This window comes from Electrona antarctica (assembly GCF_951216825.1).
Source record: "Electrona antarctica genome assembly, chromosome: 16".
Taxonomy (NCBI): Eukaryota; Metazoa; Chordata; class Actinopteri; order Myctophiformes; family Myctophidae; genus Electrona; species Electrona antarctica.
Window position 1 is genome coordinate 26,661,846 of NC_136797.1, and position 21,632 is coordinate 26,683,477.

The 21,632-nt window shown below is 41.7% G+C and overlaps 2 protein-coding genes across 7 annotated transcripts in view; one reads left to right on the forward strand and one right to left on the reverse strand.

The window, feature by feature from the left end:
* Positions 1 to 3,836: 3,836 nt before the first annotated feature.
* Positions 3,837 to 7,734, forward strand: uck1 (uridine-cytidine kinase 1). Its single transcript, XM_079525034.1, has 7 exons — positions 3,837 to 4,068; positions 5,009 to 5,168; positions 5,483 to 5,579; positions 5,701 to 5,843; positions 6,223 to 6,317; positions 6,430 to 6,478; positions 6,613 to 7,734. The coding sequence occupies exons 1-7, from the start codon at positions 3,979 to 3,981 to the stop codon at positions 6,804 to 6,806; spliced, it is 828 nt and encodes a 275-aa protein (XP_079381160.1). The 5' UTR covers positions 3,837 to 3,978; the 3' UTR covers positions 6,807 to 7,734.
* A 704-nt stretch (positions 7,735 to 8,438) lies between these two features.
* rapgef1b (Rap guanine nucleotide exchange factor (GEF) 1b) overlaps positions 8,439 to 21,632 on the reverse strand; it is a 72,393-nt gene continuing 59,199 nt past the window's right edge. For all 6 annotated transcript variants that reach the window (XM_079525216.1, XM_079525217.1, XM_079525215.1 and 3 more), the window contains 13 exons: positions 20,842 to 20,927; positions 20,267 to 20,372; positions 18,766 to 18,841; positions 17,932 to 18,019; positions 16,731 to 16,820; positions 15,319 to 15,504; positions 13,962 to 14,046; positions 13,319 to 13,413; positions 12,143 to 12,221; positions 11,956 to 12,057; positions 11,567 to 11,664; positions 10,767 to 10,895; positions 8,439 to 10,190 (listed from right to left, as the gene is read on the reverse strand). In XM_079525216.1, the coding sequence (XP_079381342.1) occupies positions 10,040 to 10,190; positions 10,767 to 10,895; positions 11,567 to 11,664; positions 11,956 to 12,057; positions 12,143 to 12,221; positions 13,319 to 13,413; positions 13,962 to 14,046; positions 15,319 to 15,504; positions 16,731 to 16,820; positions 17,932 to 18,019; positions 18,766 to 18,841; positions 20,267 to 20,372; positions 20,842 to 20,927 (1,371 nt within the window). In that variant the 3' untranslated portion in view covers positions 8,439 to 10,039. The remainder of the gene's footprint in view (positions 10,191 to 10,766; positions 10,896 to 11,566; positions 11,665 to 11,955; positions 12,058 to 12,142; positions 12,222 to 13,318; positions 13,414 to 13,961; positions 14,047 to 15,318; positions 15,505 to 16,730; positions 16,821 to 17,931; positions 18,020 to 18,765; positions 18,842 to 20,266; positions 20,373 to 20,841; positions 20,928 to 21,632) is intronic.

A 21,632-nucleotide genomic window follows, 5' to 3' on the forward strand; every position in this document is an offset into this window, starting at 1 on the left:
AAAAATATATATATATAGGCCTATATATTTTATAAAAAGAAAATGTTGAAAAGGCCATGCTGCCATTCAAAAACCCTGCCCATAGTAATATTTTAGAGGATAGGCCTATCATTTATTTTGTTAGATTATAGGATATGGTGCAATGTTGAGTACAGGGCTATTAAAGGCCTATTATACCAACATGTGACTGCATTATTGGTATTTATGGTAAAGGTACTGTGATTGAGGCAACATTTATGTGGATGGATAACAGAATACCCCCCCCCCCCCCACCCCACAAATTGATGTCCCCCCCCCCCCCCCCCCCCTAATTGGAGCTAACTGACATGATATGTCTGGCATCATACTCCATCTTTGGGCATGACTGACAGCTGGGACTCCGGTAAACCTTGATGTCATATGACTGACTCATAGCGACGTCACCGGGTTGATGAAGAACCAAGGTCCAGATCCAACGCGATACCCAGCCAGTCAGTCAACCCAGACACTAATGATCTCCAGGACCAAGACACAGCTCTTTGACAAGCTTTATGACAGACTATGCAAGAAGAGTCAAGACAGAAGAGAATCTTCAAGACTTCTTTAACCAGTTCTGACTAAACTATACTTTGAGATACTTCGCTAGTTCGCTTTAGGTTCACCAGTCGAGCTTTAGGTCTTTTTTGAGTGGTGTAAACCACTCCTACAACTGGCTTTGTTAGTTTACGTGTCTGTCTGTCTGTTCGTACCAAAAAATGAGCATGGTTGCTATTGTCACCCAGTTCACACGGGTGTGATTTCATTACGTCAGACATTACGTCAGACCACAGCTGATCAGTCTATATAAGACCTTACACCACTCAGTTCACACGGGTGTGATTTTATTTAATATACGAAAGTATCTAAACAAGTCTTGACTCTTCTTGATCCATAGGTCTTTTTCAACGTTTTAAAATCGATCCAGTCCCGCGACTCCCGCCTGCAAGGAACTCCTCTGTCTGTTTCCCTGAGACGGAAGTAAACAATTGATTGTGTTTGACGTCATCACATTGCGACAATCATATGCACGTTGATGAAATAGTTCAGGCTTTAAAAGCCTTAAAATCTACATTTATTTAAAGGTCCCGCTTGTTAATTGCAACCGAACGCCATGAGTAATTTTACCGGGTTGTTAAGACGCTGTCATACAATGTCAACACGATTAATGTATGGACGTCAATTTCACCACTTGGGACGAGCAGTGACAGCATCCAAAACAAGACAGTCGTCAAGCCTTTTACGGTCTATGCAGCCAGACACGCGTATCTATCATAAGTGTCCCACTGTGACACAAAGAGGATTCTTCTCAACTACATCACTCTGTAGAAATGACATCGTTGGAAAGATCCAGACAACGCATTATCAGCTAATTTACACATGCAAGGTAGTGTGTGTGTGTGTGTGTGTGTGTGTGTGTGTGTGTGAGTGAGTGAATGTTCCATATAATATTGCATGTGGACTATATGGATTATTAATCATTAACAGTTATCATGAATGATTTTTTAGGTTTGCTCCACCAGATCAATGAAACGGATATCCAAGATAGCTTACCACAAAGGTGTGGTAATAGTGACCTGTCCAGGATGTGAAAAACACCACGTTATTGCTGATAACCTGAGCTGGTTCTCTGACCTGGAGGGAAAGAGGTCAGTGATTGGCTGAACATTTTACAATGGATGAACTCAAATGAGAATACATTACTTTGTTTTATTCTCACACCATCATAAAACCTAAGCTACGGTTGACCATAGCTACTGTAACATCTGAGAGACCATTGTATTTCGGTATTTTATTACAGAAATATTTTTCCTGAGGCTCGATCCCTTTTAGTGTAGTTGAATAAATATACATCTACAACACATTCAAGATTATGTCATTTAGGAATATGAGGTTACAATCTGAGAACCCATTCGGTTTTCCCCTTTGTTTTTGCCCCTGGGAGGACCACCTCCTTTTTGTGTAAAACAGGAACTCAGGTTTGGCCCGTTCCCTTTCTTAGCCCACTTCCCCCCGGGTGCTTCTGTGTCGAAAGGTCGAAAACAGCAGTTGGTATCAGACCTGAAAAATTATTTTCTGTTTACCAAAGAGCTGGAGAGAAAGGAGACACCTGTTACTGAACAAACACTATAGCAATGATTACTTGGATTGGAATATAGAGCTATTCTATCACATAACACTCCCCTGAAACATGACATAATCATGACATGTAGCAACTTCAGCCTGTTTTTTGGGACCGCTACATTTACAGAGCAAACATGTACATAAACATTCAGATTTCAAATATAAAGTACAACCTACCCTTCCATATTCACTCTGCTCCCTCATTAGAGGCTTTTAAATCCCCTACTAAAGACCCATTTCTTCACTGTGGCCTTCGACACTGCCTGATTATATAAATTGTATAACCATGTAATTCTTTTAGCTCCTTCTATATTTTATTTGTCTATTTTCATATTTCATATTTCATATGTCCCTTCATATTTTGTTTTTATGTTATGTTTGCTTGTATTGATCTGTTTTTCTTTTCCTTTTGCCTGTCTTGTTTTTTTCCCTTCCTGTTTTTAACTTGTACAGCACTTTGGTTGACCATTGGTAGTTGTAATATGTGCTATATATATAAAGTTTGAGTTGAGTTGAAGTACAAGCATCATGTGTAGATTGTGTACTATGGCTATTACACCACATACACAAGAAATTGAAAATGTGCAGCACAATATTGAAAGGAAAGGAAATGCTTGTGATTCTCACAAGATCATTATTATTTTATAATATGCCACATTTCTCTGTACTTTCAGAAATATTGAAGAGATCCTTGCAGCAAAGGGAGAGAAGGTGAAACGGGTTGAAGGAGATTCTGCTTTAGAGATTGTGGTGGAAGAGTCCAGAAAAGCTCTGACGTCACAGGATTCTGAAGAAGATACACAAGAAACAGACAATGACTCGCACAAAACATGATATATATCTAATTATATATAGTATATAACTATATATAGATAGATAGATATATATTGTTGTGTGCGTATTGTATTGTTTGCCTTTTATAATAAATTGAATATGATTTACTATCCCTTTCTTCCCTTCACTTCACATATTCATTTTGTGTGTCAAGCCTGGCATAGCATTGAGTGGTTGGTTTAACTGGGGCATTCAGCAACGATCCTAGCACTGTGAGCTTGTAGATCAGCTATTTTCAGCTAAGAGATTTTGAGGGAAAAAGTAGTGGACCTAGTCAGGGCTCTATAGGGCCTATAGAGCCCTGGCAATCCATGTCAGATGTCAAGTAGGGTTTAAGATGTAAATCAATCAACCTGGCAGTCCTAATTTGGGCATGACATGTGAATAATAAAAATTAAATAATACTACAACTTTACATACGTATGTAGTACAGCGATAAGGACTATATAAGCAAATACAAAATGTATCCTAATAAAGGAATGTTTCATCAAAACCCTTACAGTAAAATGATAGGCCTGTTGTATATTCAAGATACAAATAGGTTTATTTTGATATATTACACAAGGTGTTACTGTTATGTTGTCACTCACTCATGCATGCACGTAGTGTATATTGTACCTGTACGAAAGCAACAGATAGGCTAATAGAGATAGGCTACTGCGCTGAAAACTTAAATTTCTAAAATCTTTAAGCTCTGTAGCAGATTGACATGTTATTCTTATCATAAATATAATCATTTTAATTGCTATGAAACTGGTTTATTAATTTCATTCATTGCAAATTCCTGATGCTCCGAATCTGAGCGGATATCCATCGGATCATGATTCATGATGCTGTTTGTTTTTTGGGAACATTGTCACATGACATGTGTCCACGGAATAGAGAGTACCGACTACCGAAATCTCGCGAGAATAATTAATCGTTGAAAATAGCACAGAGAACTTAAGGAAGCTATTATTCTCCATAACAAGTTAGTGGTGACTGTCCCCTGTCATCCGTCCTGACATGGCTTCTCTTGGAACTCTGGTCGAGGTGGAGAGGGCACGACATCGTCCCTTTCTGATCGGGGTCAGTGGAGGAACTGCTAGCGGCAAGGTGAGTGTTAACGGTTAGCTTTAGCGTCAACAGCTAGCTTCCTGCTATCTGTCAAAATAGTTAACCCAGAAACGCCCCTTTTCCTCTACTGGCGAACATTTTGCGGTTCAGATGATCTATTCCTAATCCTTTAGACGTACATTATTATATTATCATCTATGAGCAAACAACAATAGCAATCTGCTTGTTTTCCAGTCCAGTCAATATCGGTGTCAGTTAAACATACTTACTGGATCTTAATTTCCCAAATGATTAAACATCTCATAAAGTTGAAGCTTTCTCGCCTCAGTCTGACTGAATAACTGCTCCATGGATTAATCTCCCAACAGGTTCGATTACTGTAATGGCCTATAATTTGCTGTTGGAAGAGTGCAGCTCACCCAAAATGCTGCAGACAGAATTCTGCTATACTTAGATCACTTCACTGGCTCGGCTGGCTCCCTATAAGTACTGTAAGTACTGTAGCCTTGTTTACCCCGCCATGTGGCCATTTACCCCGCCATGTGGCCATAGGTCATGAGCCTATCCATTTCATGTCCTTAGCGTGGGGCCGTTTGATGTAGGTACACCCCCATGATGCAAGTGTGTCATAGGGACTTCACCCTGGCCTTGGTGCTGACTCCGTGCCAAACAGGGAGGCATTGGGTACCATAGTCCAATCTCAGAGTGGACACTGGGCTCAGTGTTGGTATTCAATTCTACGCAATAGCGTAAAAAATGATTGTGTGTGTGTGTGTGTGTGTGTGCTTAAGTTTTCACAACACAAGATTTTGTGTGGATGGATAATGTGTTGTGAAAAGCATTGAGATTATTAATGTGTGTAAATGTGCTATAAGCTACAAATAATAGTTTTCTGTTTAATATAATGATCAAGTGACGTTTCACAATGAGATACATGAACCACTGCCGCTCATTCAGTAAAATGAGTATTCTATCACAGTCTACAGTATGTGCCAAGATCATGGAGCTTCTGGGTCAGCACAAGGTGGACCATCGCCAGAGGAAGGTGGCCATTGTAAGCCAGGACAGTTTCTACAGGGTCCTGGTCCCAGACCAGAAGACAAAGGCAGCAAAGGGACAATATAACTTTGACCACCCAGGTAGGCAAAATGTCATTGCAGTTGTTCAGGTGAACATTAATAAAATGTGCACTCAACTCAACCAACGGTGATTCTCAAAACCTTTTCTTTAAACTTGAGTGTACAAATGGAGAGGACCTGTAAGGGTCCTTTTGGAACCTCGTCAAGGGTTCCTGAACCCCAATTTGAGAACCACCAACTTATACTTAGTTGACCAGGGTCCTTCAGGGCTCTATACTATGTCTGCTCCTTTTTCCCTTCCTTGACACCAACTCTCTTAGCTGAAAATTGCCAATAGGGACACTAGGTTAATTATCTGCTGTGGTTTGTTACAGACGCATTTGACAATGATTTGATGTACAAAACCCTGAAGGACATTGTGGAAGGGAGAGTGGTTGAAGTTCCAACGTATGACTTCGTCACTCATTCCAGGTGAGAAGGTCAAGTCCACGTGTATTACCACCAGAGAGAGAAATACTTATTTTTCATATTTCACAGAGGCCTGAGCATTTTGATTTGTGTGAAAAACTGAAAACTGTATGCATGCTTCTAGACTGGAGGACAAGATCACAGTTTACCCTGCAGACGTGGTCCTCTTTGAGGGGATCCTCGTCTTCTACACGCAGAAAGTGCGAGACATGTTCCACATGAAGCTGTTTGTGGACACAGACTCAGACGTCAGGCTGTCTCGTAGAGGTATTGCTGTCACACAAACACAGAACACAACATAAACCGTCACTGACATTGTTCTATCAATTAGAGCCCCACAAATGCAAGTCTTTAATTGGGTCCGATTTGAATTATGCAATGGACAAGTGAAAAGAAAACACGTAAGCGTGAATTGTATTTCACTATAAAAAGAGAAAATAATACATTAAATGTTATCTACGAGCTCACGTCATGATGCATTGTGAACCTGCAGATCTGCTATTTGCTGCTAATCTTCGCCTACAGCAGGACATGCCAGGACACATTTGGCTACATAATTGACAATACTGATGTAATCAAAAAAAATACATAATATTTCAGTCGGCCTCTAGTATCAATACTCTGGTTTGATTGTCTTTGTCTGTAGTTCTACGAGATATGACCAGAGGTCGCGACCTGGAGCAGATTCTCACGCAGTACACCACCTTCGTCAAACCTGCCTTTGAGGAGTTCTGTTTACCCGTATGTATCCAGTTTTCTAACGCTACGCTTATAAATAAATGATTGGCCAGTGACCTACACGGTATCTATCATTTCACTGGTCTGTGTCAAATAATGCTGTCTTTGTCCCCAGACCAAGAAGTATGCAGATGTTATTATTCCAAGAGGAGTTGACAACATGGGTACGTTGTTTAACACTTTCAACCAGACGTACAATGTGAAAAATCATTGACATGTTCCATAGATCGGTTATTTTCGTTATTCTTGCAGGACACCATCTAAAAACCATCTTCTTTTTAAATTTTAATCTCCCCAGTGGCCATCAACCTCATCGTTCAGCACATCCAGGACATTCTTAACGGCGACATCTGTAAGTGGCAGCGAGGGTCCGGCGGCAATGGCCATGGGCGCTTATTAAAACGGTCCATTTCTGAGCAAGACCTTCAGAATGGAACCTCCAACCTCACTGGGAAGAGGGTCCTACTGGAGCCCAGCAGTCGTCCCCACTGAACCTGGACCAGTGAGAGCTGGGACTTACTGGTTGATTGACTGGTGGGTTTGGGTCAGTTGTTGGGTATCTGTCCTATTTTCTTCAGCTCCTTTTTTTTTCTTCCACAGTCCAGTGTCCAAGGGCTGCAATAGTTTTCATAATCCATTTAATGAAATCGTTGGTGCATCATTAATAGTTAAAGGTGGTGTTAAGTTATATTTTATTGTTGAAAGAAATGTTAAAGCTCTATATTCAGACTTATTGCTAATTTGCTGTAGAGGTTTTGTTCAGTTATGTGTCTGTCTGTCTCTTCAGGAAACAAAGTACATTTTCAGGTCAGGATACCAATTTTACCCAATCAGGAGAGAAGTCATACATGATACAGGGCAAACGAGCTAAATTGGAAGTGATCAAAGCAAACTGGAACACTATCAAATTGAAGCTGATAAATGAACTTTATGCGGTTCTCTCATATTTTCTGTTTATTGAAGAGATGGGGAGATGCCTGTTACTGAACTATAGCAATGAATTACAATAGAGCTTTAATGTTTATTTTTTACTTTTTCTTTTACAAATAAATACCACTGTACGCTGCCTTTACAGTCAGTTCTAGCACTGGTCTTCCACTGTATATGTATATTTATTACCAGCTGTGGTAGGACTACATCTGTTTCTGAATTTTGAGGGTGATATAATAGGTATGAACAATTATTTAAAATTGTTATATTTTAAGAACAATATCAATTATTTATTTTATTCCTGGCTTTGCACATAATTCGAGTTGTTTATATTCATTTGTTTAATAGTTTATACCTAGTAGTGTATAAACCCACATGTTTTCATTTTCCTTGTAAATTATCACATGCAGTAGGTCAATTATTTTTGTTGGTGTTGCAGTGTTAGACCTAGGTTGCCATGTTTTGATGGATGAATAAAAAAATGCCTTAATTTGTTTCGTTAAATCTATTTCCCACTGATCTATAATAATTTCACTATCAATGGCAAGGTGTGAGTTCTACTACATAATGTTACAGCATAGTTAGATTGTTTTTCAGAAAAACCTATAAAAAACCCAGAATTATGTAATTGGCCGGGGACCCCAATCCCCAAATGTTGTTCCAGGGACCCCCCAGAAGCAAAGACCTGAGTTAAAAGAGTTCACTGGGAAAGAATATACTGTATATTCAAAGATTCACACATTTTCACGAATCATCCAAAATAGCAGATCTACAAGCTCGTATCGTGGCACTCTGTGCTGCGCCATGAGCTTGTAGATCTTCTATTTTCCAACAGCTAAAGTTTAAAATAATGGTTAAAAGCTAAAGCAATACAGATCCGTTCCCGTCCTGGGAATTCTGGGTTAACCATTCAGGCCTGACGTCGAAATTTAAAAAAAATAAAGTTTTCTAAATCATGACAATTTTCGGAAAGATTTGAGGCACATTTTAACAATTTTTCAAAAATAGCAGACCTACAAGTTCATAGCGCGCCACTCGGTGGCGCGCTATGAGCTTGTAGATCTGCTATTTTTCAATAGCTAAATTATAACATGTTTAAAACGCTAACGTGACATGGATGCGTTCCAGGTCTCAATGGATTAAAGCAGAATATCGGCAAATGATAAGAGGGACGCGAGAGACGCATACTGTATATGTATCGAAACGGAGCCGTTTTATTGGGACTTTGAGAATACAGTGTAGTGTGTTGGATGGGAGAATCTTCCTAAAGAGGAATAAAAATGAATTACAACAGCACATGATGGAATGATAAACACACAGGTCTCACAGGACAGTGGTTCTCAACTTTCTGGATCTTGAAAATCTTGAAAGTGTTCGCGGCCCACCCATCTGACCACTTATTAAGTGGTCAGTCGGGTGGGTGGGTGGGCCACATGCATTTTCAGAGAATGTATAACACAATCGATTGTGTTCCCTGGATCAACAGAGAACTTTTAAGTTAATATTGTTGTTATGTGTATCAGTAAAATGTGCTTTGCCAATTATTTCGGGGCCATTTGCAATATCCTCACGGCCCACAGGTTGAGAATCGCTGTCGTAGGACTTCGGTCTCTCACTCGCCTTCATACTGAAATAACTGGGACATGATTCTGATTGCCTGATGGTTCTCTATACTTGAACATGGCACACAATGATTCAGTATGACATAACATAGATCACAGCATCTTTAGTAATTCTCTTTTTGTGTTTTTTTTTGCTTTGCTTTTTTTTAGTGCACACACGTATGGCACTTGGGAGAAGCTAAGCTCTTCTCATTAGCATAAAGATCCTTTTTAAGAACAAAAGGAGCACTGTATATAATACATATAACCATACATGATTCTTATGCCTAATTTATGCTCCGGCGTACGCCGTGTCACAAGCCAAAAAGAACAGAGCTACAGGCTCACAGCGTGGCTCACAGCGTGGCTCACAGCGTGGCTCACAGCGCGTTGTGGATGGATGCGAGGCGTTGTGAGCCTGTAGGGTACTAGCTATTCTTGTCGTGTGGCACTAGTCATACGATGAAGTACAAAAAACGGGCTTTACACAAAATGTTTCAAAATGAAATCTCATGGTAAGGTTCCAGTCCCTCATTGTCATCCTCTCCAAGTACAAATCCCCGCACGTCCCCCCCCAGCAGTTCCTCCCAGTTGCGGTCTGCATCGTGACGTCATTGTTCATGGCAGACTACTCTGAAACAGAGAGACCTCCAGGTCTGCTAGGTCGGAGGAGCTCAGCGTCAGGAGGGGAGAGAGGGGTGTAGAAGATGACCCATGAATGAATGGCACATACATACATGAAGGAAGAGAAAGGAGCATCTCCGGGGGATTAATGGACCATTCACCTCAATCTCTCACTCACACACACACACACACACACACACACACACACACACACGCACACGCACCGCAGTTCCACTTTGTGAACGGAGAGGACAGGGATGAGCGTCTTCCCTGTCCTCCCCAGTTCTGTAGTGTCCTCCTTGGCATCGCAGGCTCACTGAAATCTATCCCTGTCGTGCTCTGGAGCTACCGTTATCCCAATCGTCATCTCCCAGAGCAGCAGAGCGTCTTGTAAACTTTGGCCACTCATCTCCAGTCTACTGTAGTTTGTTCTGTACTCTCCCATGAGCTCCCCAGCCAAGTGTCCCTCTTGTCTCTGTCTGTAGTAAAGTGGAATTAGTGTCATGAAGCACAGTTTGGAGGTCAGTCTCTGCGCCCCCCCAGGGCAGAAGTTACCAGGAAGGAAAGCCCCTAGGTTTTCTCCTCGCGCTCCGTCTTGCGTCTGGTGATGTTCCTGGGTTTGATCTTCAGGGACAACTCCCACAGGGCTTCCTCTGCCAGGTGGTCACTGAAGTCGTTGAAAAAGCAGACGATGTCGTCGTTGCGCTTCAGCTCGTAATGCCTGGATAGAGCCAATAAAATGTCTTATTAGTGATTATGGATACAACAATAAGCAACTGCTGCAGTGGGTTAAATGTTTTATGTTGTTGAACTTTAATGGTAAATATTGTAGTCGACAGCTGTGGATAGAATGATTAGCAGGTGATACATTATTTTGGGGGCATTGCAAGCCTTTTAGTTTTTGATAGATAAGTGAGGAAATGTGGAGATAGATTAGTCCACTAATCATTAGTGGAAGCTGGACACACCGCAAATGTTCTGGCCAGCTGAGAATGGAATTGTTAACCCATTTTGGGCGGGAACCCCTTTTGGTGTTTTAAACAGGTTATAATTTAGCTATTGAAAAATAGCAGATCTACAAGCTCATAGCGCGCCACTCGGTGGCTTGTAGGTCTGCTATTTTTGAAAAACCGTGAAAATGTGGCGAACAGAAACAAAGGTATTTCAGAAAACTGTCAGGATATAGAAGACGGTTTTAAAATGTCGACGTCAGGCCCCCAGAAATGTTTATGTGTTTATGTGAAACCTTATAGTTAGAAAGGTGGTTCCATCGTCTTCTTAAGTTTCATTTACTTACACTTGCTGGAAGCGCCGCATGCTGTCCAGAATGTTGAACTGCTGCCAGCGTTTAGAAAAGTTGACCTTTCCGTCTATGAGGTCAGGGTTCCCCAGGTGGACGAAGGTCAAATCCTGGAGAATCAGACCCCTGGAAGAAGCAGGGGATGATGGGAAAACAAATCAGTCAGTGCAACTCAGTGCAAGACATAACTTAAACCATGATGCAGTGAAGAGAGACAATCTACACACTCAAACGCATCACATCGTTGTGAGCTTGTAGATCTGCTATTTCCACCTAGGGGTTATTGTGATTAACCACTTGAACCCCAGCATCTACATTCTGGGGGGGAACAGTCGCCAAAAATGTCCGATCTACAAGCTTAGAAGGCCTTTTCTTTATTTTTATTTTTTTGCGAAAAGTGTGTTTTACTGAGAATAGAGGGTTAAAGTGGTTAATATTGTACTATTGTCCTAGCCTGGCTAATAAGCCAGACCGAATCAGCCGTTGGCAAAATAAAATGCCTGCCGGCGGATTACGGTCTGGAGAGGCTCAATTGTACGCCCATTTCCTACACCAGAGAACTGGTGTGGCCAATCGGGACACGGTATGCAATATGGGCGGGCTTTGGTACAGTGACGTTCAATGCTTGAGACCTTTGACTAACAGTAGCTCTGACCAATTGCGTCAAAGAGAAAATGTTTGAACCCGCCCCCCGGGAAACAAGATCCATACACAGCATCTCCAGACTCAAATACCACACGACAGTGTGATTTGAGTCTGGCTTATTAGCCAGGCTACTATTGTCCAGCTGTACTTACAGATATGGGATGCACGGAGGCTCCACTTCAGCTAGAGCAGCTCTGTATGCTCTGAACGATGACGAGCTGTCAATCAACGTGCAGTATTCCTCCAATCCCTGAGCAGTGAACAGACGAGATGCGAGAAGTTAATATTGCACACAATCCTGATCAAACAATCCTTCACACCCAATAAACTCCTCAGTGTTTTAACCCAGAGTATACAAATGAAACCAAGTGGATCTGTTAAGGGTCCATTTGGTTATCCTTGTGTATACAAGTTACAAATGGATGAACACTTTTACTGTGCATAGGTGGCAGTCACAAGATCCTTATCACTCATCGTTAATATTTACTATTTAATAGGCTGACATGTGGTGACACAATAATGGTCGTTGTTGTTGGCTCACCTCCGACGTCTGTTTTTGCCACTCCAGTCTGCGGATGGGAGCCGAGTCCAAAGCAGAAAGTATTGCCAAGTACGAGTTGAAGTTATTCAACTTTCTTAAGTGCTAAAACGAGACGACAATAAAAGTTAACACAAACACGGCAAAACAACATGATCTCCTTTATTAATTCTTCATTAGTATGACTAACCTTCATGATCTTAATGAACTTCAGGAGTAGCTTCTCTCTGTCTTGGGCTTTCTCCTGTTGAATGATCAAAGATCGCACCCTGCCGGACAAAGAGGAATTGTTTTATGGTCAACATCTTTGTCTGAAAGATGAAAGAGACTCGGAGGTCTTGGAAAGTGAACAATAAAAACTAAATACATCCACAGAGCTTTTAAAAACATGTGGAATAAAAATGTTGCACCGCCTCAAGACATTATGATTTTGAAATAATAATTATAATACTTTTGTCGGGCGTCCAAACTAGAGAACATGCGTTTTCATTGGGTAAGTTACTTTTAAAGCTAAATATATTCTTGTAAGGCAGCCATAATGTTACAATGTTAAAGACTACATGATTGCTGCCTTTGGTGATAGGGGAATAACACATGTATGCAACAGAGACGTTGTAACCTGTATACTTGCGACATCTAGTGGCTGAATGTTGTCTAATGCCCCATATTGCCTGATGTCAGATGAACCATTAAGACCTGAGGATCTGATTCTACAACTGTCATCTAAATCAGGGGTTCTCAACGTTTTTGGCCGGGGACCCCCGAAAATGCTTTGGCAACGTCTCGGGACCCCCGCCCCGCCCCGCCCCCTCCCGACCCCCAATATAAATTGACTGCTAGAATAACCTTAAACCATTTTGGGCGGGAACCCCTTTTGGTGTTTTAAGCATTGTTATAATTTAGCTATTGAAAAATAGCAGATCTACAAGCTCATAGCACGCCACCGAGTGGCGCGCTACGAGCTTGTAGGTCTGCTATTTTTGAAAAATCGTGATTTTTATTTTATTTTATGTTTTTTTTTAATAATTTGGGGACCCCCTAAAATAATTTGGCGACCCCCGAGGGGTCGCGACCCACGGGTTGAGAACCCCTGATCTAAATCAATATTGGTTCTCAAACTTTTTCACGTCAAGGACTCCCAGAATGATATGTAATTTGGCCGCAGACTGAAAATATATTGTTCCAGGGACACCCCCAGAAGCAAAGATTTGAGCTAACGTTAGCTGTGAAAGAATATACTATATTCAAAGACGACACGGATGCGCTCCTCCGCCGTCCTAAAGGGGTTAACAGAAGAGTGACAGCATCGATGATAACAATCCAAGGACATCAGCGGTGTGGAGAGGAGGGCTTCATATTATCTTACCAATAGCTCATATTGTTAAAGTGCTCTGTGAACTGAGTCAGGTTGGGACTCTTCTCCTCATTCTGTTCCTTGGCCCAAAGCAGCACCTCAGGAATCTGAAAGGAGAACAGAAGAGCGAGGAACAGTTGAGTGCAATTGTATGTTGTACGTGTTAAATTAATATACTATATAGAAATACATAATTATCAAAAAAAAAAATTGATTGTGTACCGGTAATCACAAATTATTAAGGCTTCAGTCTACACCCTTTTATTATTATAAATATATATTTATATATATATATATATTTATTTATTTATTTATGTATATATATTTATATATATATATATTTATATATTTATATATATTTATTTATATAATATTTATTATTATAAATTATTAAGGCTTCAGTCTACACCCTTTTGGTTTACACATTTTTTATTATTTGTTATTTAATTTATTTCCAAGTGTACGGAGTTGGTTAAATTGGAAACAAAAGATCAAAATAAACAACAATCTCAAAATGTACAGTGAGTATAAACACAGGAAACTCCCTGTAATGACACCTAAACACAGTAAAATAACCTGTAACCAAATGGCGTTACAAATGAAAACCAAGTATTGTGCTGTGCAGAAGGCAGGGTTCTGTGGCAGCGGGCTGTACCTCAATTTTGTAGAAAAGTTCTGCGTCAAGGAGAGTGAGCTGATCTGCAATCTCATGACTGCGGAAGTCATGGAGAGTTCCAGGCCTGCAGTGATGCATAAAAAACACACATGTAAATATGAGGAGCCATCTCTGTATCAGTAGACTTGTCCCACAACTGGTGTAACCTTTCTGATTTACTCTCGTTGCTGTCCAGAAGAAACCACCTAACTCCATTTTTGAGGTTTGGGAGTTTCTTTTCTTTTTTTCATAAATCAATGCATATTGAACACCCTTTACATCTGTGTGTTGGTTAAAAAACATATTGAACCAATGAAAAGTATTAAAAAGTGCTTCGACAAAAACCTCCTAACTACACTTGAGCTGGAGTTTTTCTTTTAGAGTTAGGTGATTTCTTCCAGATATCCATTGTAAGTGACAGGCTATTTTACAGCAGCACATTTTATCTTTTAAACTTTTAACGGCATGGCACCTAAGGGGCGTGTTTCTAGAAGAGTGTGTCTGTGTGAGTGTCCGCAAGCTAAGCTCGCAAACCACTCGACCAATCTTCTTGTGCCTGCCGACATACATACAGTAGATGGAATGCCCAGGGACAGGGTATGTGTCCGTGTCGCTGAGTCAGACAAAAGCTCGCCTTTGGATCGCAAGCTCGATCCCGGGTACAGGCAGCATTTGAGTAGCACGACTTGGGTAGGTAAGAAAGAGAGCTGCAATACGTAACCTTCATGTCCTAACCTGGGCCACAATTTCTACTCTTGAGCTAATACAGAAAGAGGATAGATTGAGCTTCATGCAATAGCTCTTGTCAACCAGTACTTAACCAGTCTTACAGAACCACAGACGCGCTCACATTTCTGATAGAACCATAACCAAATATAACATACTGTACTCTACTATACAGATCGGCTTTAAAGCCCAAACCACACGAAAGGGTCTGGTCGGGACAAAACGTTTTTTAACCCATTTTGACCTGAGATCAGATTCTAAAAATGTCTTCTACATCCTGACAGTTTTCTGAAAAAGCTATGTTTCCATGTCAGTCGTTCTTCGATTTTTCAAAAATAGCAGACCTACAAGCTCGTAGCGCACCACTCGGTGGCGCGCTATGAGCTTGTAGATCTGCTATTTTTCAATAGCTAAAGCATAACGTAATGCTAACACCAAAAGGGGTTCCCGCCCGGAATGGGTTATTAAGGTAAAGCACACCAATGCAACTCATTAAGTTGCAAGGAGTTGCATTGGTGTGGTTTACATTGGTGTGGTCCCGCGACCAGACCCTTTGGCATGGTTTAGGGCTTTAAACTTTGGAGTTCAAACTAATACAGGCTAAGTTGTAAGTTGTGAGCGACGGCCCCACCTGGCAGACACCCCGCGGGCAGCGAGCGGCTTCAGGGAGTTGGTGTAGCGCAGCAGCTTCTTCTGCTCCACCTTGTCCAGGATGTTCTTGCGAAGCACGCGGGCCAGGCTGAGCTCGCCGTTACACACCAGCCTGAACACCAGGTCCATGAGCTGCTTCAGGATGTCCTCTGTCAACTCCGCCAGGCTAGGGAGGAGATGATGAGCATTAAGCTTTACTGCCACCTGGTGGACGCAAGAGCCGACACTAGACTGCCGACCCGGATCTACTTGGTTTTAGTGTGATGCACGTCCGGTTTGTTCCAATCGACGTTTTGTCAAAACCACGGAGAGCTCCGTAGATTTAGAGTTATTCAGATTTTTAGTCCGCCTGTATACAAGAAGTGAACGGCAGTGCGTGTGTGCGAAAGCGGACTAGGATCGCTGAAGAAGGAAAGGCCAAGCAAAAAAACAAAACAAAAATAAAGAAATCAGCGATCCGGTTTGATATCAATAATAAACGGAACGTTCCGCCAAAAGCAGTTGCCGGTTGGATTCTAGTTGGCGGAACGTTCCGTCACGAACGTTCATTTGTTATGTGTTGTTTTGTTGTTATTTTAGTGTTCAGTGACTAAAGATTATAAGATTTTCTAGTTTTTATTTGTTGACGAAATTGTAAATATATTTAGTCTTAGTTTTAGTCATCATAGCTTAGTTTTCATTTAGTTTCCATTTAGTTTTCGTCAGCGAACATTTTTTGTCATAACATTAGTCAACAAAATCAATACAAAAAAACAAGCATTCTAGAAGTTCACATAGACTGATACCTTAATTAATCATTAAAGTATGGTTAAATTAGGTTCAAATGATGGCTTTGAATAGGCGACACGCTAATACAACTAATGGTTTGCAGTAGGAGTTAATTTAATTTCATGGCTGCAAAGGGGAAAAATGCACCACCAGATAATTGCTGAATTAGAAAACTACATATAAATAAATATTACTGCAATACAAAACTATATTACACCGCAAAATTAAGCCTCACAAGATGAGTCACTGTAAAATAAACTTTCAATTGAAAGTGATGAAGCAATTAACCACTTTCGACCTGATATCCCTATTTTTGGGCACGTCATTGCAGCGTGTCACAAAGCAACCCGCTGCAAGCTTGTAACTAGGCTATTTTTTGCAGCATAACCCCATTGTACGACAAATTATTAAATAGAGCTTATGGTTAATCCCTTCAATACACCTTTTTAAATGTATATTTTTGCTATTGTCATTATGTATCAAATTCCCCCCAACAAATAGTATAGTCCTTATGGATATTTCTACGAAAAATGTTTATTGACTAAAAGTTGGGGAGCCAGCCCACCATCAACATTGTGTCATATTTTGAAAAGCTCGGTACAGACACATAGATCATTTACTCACCACAGCTCATCCACCACACGAACCAATACAAAGAAGGTGTTTTTGCTGACTCGCTTCTTGAATGTGTCTGGACTGTGACAGAACCTAGTGTATGTGCTCTGTGGTCAAGGAGAATGAACACACAGCGGAAGCATTAAGGTCCCTTTTTCGGAAAACGGGCGTAAAAACGCTGCTAAAAATCCGAAAAACGAAGCAGTGTGCAGGGACCTTTATAGCATAAAATCGAATTGTCGCAAACATGTAACGCTTCTAAAGAATTTATGAAAATACAGGCTGCACGCTTATCAATGTACCGGAATTGGCAGTAAAGACTTAATTATTATTATTATTTTTACCTATAATCTTTATCCCACGATTTTGTAACCCACTTTTCACCCAGTGTCAATTATCTAATGTAACCCTGGCCTCTACACTCCCTCCTGGGAGAGAGCAACGGACTGACCTCATGCTTCCTTCAGTGCATGAGGAGTCCAAGCCGCTTCTTTTCACCTGACAGGGGGGAGTTTCCCCGGTTGGAAACGTGTGGAAGGAACACGTTATTCCAACCAGTTCCTTTCCCCTCCATCAGGCACCCAGGCTGGCCAGGGGGAGGCAGTATAGACACCAGTATTACTGCATGTTTTTTGTGAGGGTACCTACCCTAGGGGACACGGGGAGAACATGCAATCTCCACACAGAAAGGCCCTTTCGCCAAACCAGCCTTGGGTATGGGGCACTGATGACGCGGAGGAGAGAACACATTCATTACTTTTTGAGAGGAAAAAAAGCCAACAACTGACTCTAAATTAGAACTCATTTGGTGCCTTTGAGCAACCAAATGGAACCAAATGGATCCATGAGGGTCCATTTGGTTAAATCAATACTGAGGATTTTACTCTGTGTTATAGATAGTTTGGAAGGATTGTGTGCAATGTTAATTTATGACACCCCACTTCCTGTGTCTTGCCTGCTCAGGGATTGGTGGAAATTGGAATACTGCAAATTGATGGACAGCTCCTAATCTTTCAGAGCATATATAGACTCATTATGCTCTGAACTGCATACTTGGGTTCAACTAGGACAGACAGACAGACAGACAGACAGACAGACAGACAGACAGAGCTGAACTCGGGTGTGCGTTTGTGGAATTAAAAGTGAATAAGCACTCAGCGACCATTTAAGAAAACATGATTTTGTTTGGAACAGTAGGGAGACAAAAGGATATCTGTAGTGTAACTTCTTAATGAGCTCCTCTGGGCTTATGAAGGTCCTATATGTCGTCAGGAAGGCTTCACAGTACAAAACGAGATCTGTCAAAAAGAAACGGAAACACATTTTCAGATTACAATTCTGCCGAGATATGCAACTGTCCACATACAGCTGTAAACACTTCGCTATACTGTAACGTGTACGAGGCCAGAACGCACACGATGCCAGAGCAAAGATCACTGAACCAAACAGAGATGGATGCACTTCGATAAGACCAGGACCCAAGAGGAATCACACCCAAATTGTACAAAATCGTACAAAGGAACCACAGTCGCTGTGATCAAAATCAAACGACCACAGGTTTAAACACCAGAAAGTGACCCACAGACACAGTAGCATAGCACATACTAGAAGAGTATTAGCCCATTTAGGACTGAAGCCAGATTCTACAAAATGTCTTCTAAATCATGACAGTCTTCTGAAAAACCTATGTTTCTATGTCAGTGGTGCAGGTGCTCAACCTTTTTCATGTCAAGGACCTCCAGAAATTTCTGTATTTGGCCACTGACAGCCATCTCAAAATATGTTGTTTCAGAGACCCCCCCAGAAGCAAAGATTTCAGTTAAAAATGTTCGCTCTGAAAGAATATATATTCAAAGATTTGCTCCACATTTTCAAGATTTTTAAAAAATAGAAGATCTACAAGCTCATAGCGCGCCACCGAGTGGCGCGCTACGAGCTTGTAGATCTGCTATTTTTCAATAGCTAAAGTATAACACAATGCTTGAAACACCAAAAGGGGTTCCCGTTCTGAATGTGTTAAGTCATAAAGCATCCTGCACTGTACCTTTGCGGTCCGTCTCCGTGGCATGGACTAACAGTATATCTCCAGATCCAGCACGCACGTCAGGACCATCGTCACTCTGTGTGTGTGCGTGGGGGACAGACAGAGAGACAGAGAGAGAGAGAGAGAGAGAGAGAGCGAGAGAGAGACAGAGACGGAGACAAAGACAGAGGGACAGGGGCGAGGCACAGACAATCCAAAGGTAACGAGATGACAGACAGAGGGGTGTAGAGATGGAAGAATGAATGGAAGAAAAGATGGAGACAGATGAAGAGGAAGGGGGAGAGATGAGTGGTTAGTAGGAGTTGATGGGGAGGGATGTAAGGCAGTAATGCAGTCTAGCCCAAAATGCAGCTCTCTCTCTCTCTCTCTCTGTTCTGTCCTCATACTCCTCTACAGTGCCCCCACCTCCCTCTGCCTTGCACCAGCTCCACTGATCAGTGCTGTTGCCATGTTGCCATGTCCGCTGATTATAAGCGACGTTGGGCTCGTTTCTTCTGTGAAGGTGCTTGTAAATATTGGTAGTTGTTGCGGGTTGCGGTTTTTAGCGGGGGGCTTGCTTCTAAAGTGTATAGTTGCTTATTTGGGCTTGTTCCCTAAATGGTTGTTTTTTTTAAACCCAGTGATTGTCACACATTTTCATGTCAAGAAGGACATTAATGTATTTGTCCAACGAAGGACCCTACATCTAAAAACATTTTGTGCCAGGGACCCCCTCCCTCCCCCCATACCAGATTTGTGCCGTTAAAATGTTTCAAAAAATATTCCACATTTGCCACTTTTTCCCCCAATATTTGTTTTGTTGAAAATAGCCGATCTACAAGCTCACAACCTAGTTGTCGCCTCTTTTTCGGCTTGTTTTCATAGACCTGGATGCTTATTTCTCTCACGCGATCTGGCAACACCTGCCACTGATGTCAGAGACAGTCAGAAACACAGATAAACTAGCCTGCTGATCAAACATTACGATCACTTCCAACATCTCCGCCTGCACAGTCGTAAACGGTGCACATTAGCTACATCTCTATGTAGCCCCACCTCTCTCTGTCTCTCTCTCTCTCTCTGTGTCTCTCTCTCGCCGGTCCCATGGTCCTCTGCTGTGTCTCTGCTCCCGACCTTACAGAGCGGGGACAGCACAGCAGCACCATCTTGCACATAATCACACGCTCACATGCTTTGCCCAGAAAAACTACTCACACATCTGACTGCGCCAAACGGAGAATGGAAAAGGACTTGTGTGTGTGTGTGTGCGCGTGTGTGCGTAGAGAGGCTAACATGCAGTGGTGCGGTTTCTGATGACTGCCTACAGAGGGCAGCAAAGGCAACTAGCTTAGAGTTTTCTCATTTCATTGAATACGTCACAGGAAACCAGCGCATTCGCTAGTATAATATAAAGAAATGTGCGTGACTGCAGTTTCCTGTCATTTGACCTTTGGCGTTTCTGCAAAGAGGAAAATATATCTTATATTAAATAATATACAATGCATGCCTCTGTGACTCCTACCTCTTGTTTTAGTGTTATTCTGCTCATAATCTCCTTGTGGTCGATGAGGGAAAGTTCATCCACCTCTTCCTCGTCGCTTCCAGCCGAGTCTGTTGATTTCTGCCTCCTATAACCCATGGAAGCATATGCATTTACACTGTGTCAATAAAGATGTCAATCATTCATCGGTAATCACTCAATCACTCACAAAAACTGAAACCTATACTGTCAGAGTATGGACATTTATGACATTTATGCAGGGATCGCTGCATTCTAGGGGTGCGACAGTTAACACTTTAATTGCCCGGGGTTATTTAATCCATTACATTATTACAGTTTACCTGACATTCTTGTTTTGAAATAAAATGAAACCTATTATTAAGCGTGAGTTCACCCGTAGTTGCACGCGGCTGTCAGGGAATGTAAATAACGGATCTAAAAGCTCACGGCCTGTTGTAGCGAGACACATCATGACTTGTAGATCTGCCATTTCCGGTGCACAACAATGCTGCGCAAACCAAGTATAAACCAGACAGAAAACTGACGCGCGTGGTTGTGATTTCTACTATGGCAACTTGGTTCACTTGTGACTTTACCTGTCCTTGTCCAAGGCCTCTTTGCTATTGGAAGAGGGCATCTGAGGACTGGAGTCTTGAAGTCCATCATCAGCAGTGATCGTCTCCTGGTTGAGAAACGGGACAAAAAGCGATGAACGTCGGCACATTTGCATTAAAACCACCACTCAGTGTTGACAGGAAGACACCATGCAACAGAAAGAAGACGTGGCTAGCGGTGAGTTCACAGGAGCCACCAAGATGTCATGCAACACATTTGGTGGTAAGAGAGGTTAGAAGCTTTATATAAATGTTACTGCTGTTTGATGAGGGTGTCAGCCCTGTTACCATTAGAGGGGATCGTATCAAAAGGCGCTTGTGTATAAAAATGTAGTGTTTTCTCAACACCAGATGGAGAAAAAAAACCCAGGACGGATCAAAAACCCAGTTAAAAAGACACACACAAATCGTACAAACACCCCATCACTGCATCAAATACACACGCTCGCATGTATACGGCACTCTGTATCACACACACACACACACACACACACACACACACACACACACACACACACACACACACACACACACACACACACACACACACACACACACACACACACACACACACACACACACACACACACACACACACACACACACACACACACACACACACACACACACACACACACACACACACACACACACACACACACACACACACACACAAGAAAAGACGTTATGGAGAATGTTACTGGGAAATTGAAAACTAGTGAACCCTTGAAAATCCCCTTGGAGCAGTACCATGTCAGGTGTTAGATCAGAAC